The sequence below is a fragment of the Phaethon lepturus genome, unplaced genomic scaffold, assembly GCF_000687285.1.
Source record: "Phaethon lepturus isolate BGI_N335 unplaced genomic scaffold, ASM68728v1 scaffold24314, whole genome shotgun sequence".
Classification (NCBI taxonomy): Eukaryota; Metazoa; Chordata; class Aves; order Phaethontiformes; family Phaethontidae; genus Phaethon; species Phaethon lepturus.
Window position 1 is genome coordinate 1 of NW_010534369.1, and position 336 is coordinate 336.

The 336-nt window shown below is 67.3% G+C and overlaps 1 protein-coding gene across 1 annotated transcript in view; it reads right to left on the reverse strand.

The window, feature by feature from the left end:
- Window positions 1-7: 7 nt before the first annotated feature.
- LOC104619589 (junctophilin-2-like) overlaps window positions 8-336 on the reverse strand; it is a gene marked incomplete at both ends in the record, with an annotated part of 8,229 nt that continues 7,900 nt past the window's right edge. The window contains 2 exon segments of the mRNA XM_010285513.1: window positions 8-179; window positions 181-328. Coding sequence (XP_010283815.1) covers window positions 8-179; window positions 181-328 — 320 coding nt within the window.

Genomic DNA, 336 nt, shown 5'->3' on the forward strand with positions numbered 1-336 from the left:
GTGGTGCAGCCATAGCCGTGCCGCAGGTTGTCCAGCCACTCGCCCTCATACTTCAGCCCGCTGGAGCGCTCGCTGACGCCGAAGCCGGCGCGCTTGTCGTTCTTCCACTCGCCCATGTAGGTCTCCGTGGTGGTGGCGTCGATGTCGGACTCGAAGGGGGGGTACTCCTCGCCCTCGGCTGACACGGCTCTTCTGGCTGGCCAGGGACGACTTGGACTCGGACTTCTTCAGCTTCCCCAGCAAGGAGCCCCTGCGGAAGAGCCCCCCCTTCTTGGGCTTGCCAGCCTCCGCCTCCGCGTAGAGGCTGAGGGCGAAGCCCCCGCGGCTGATGGTGGG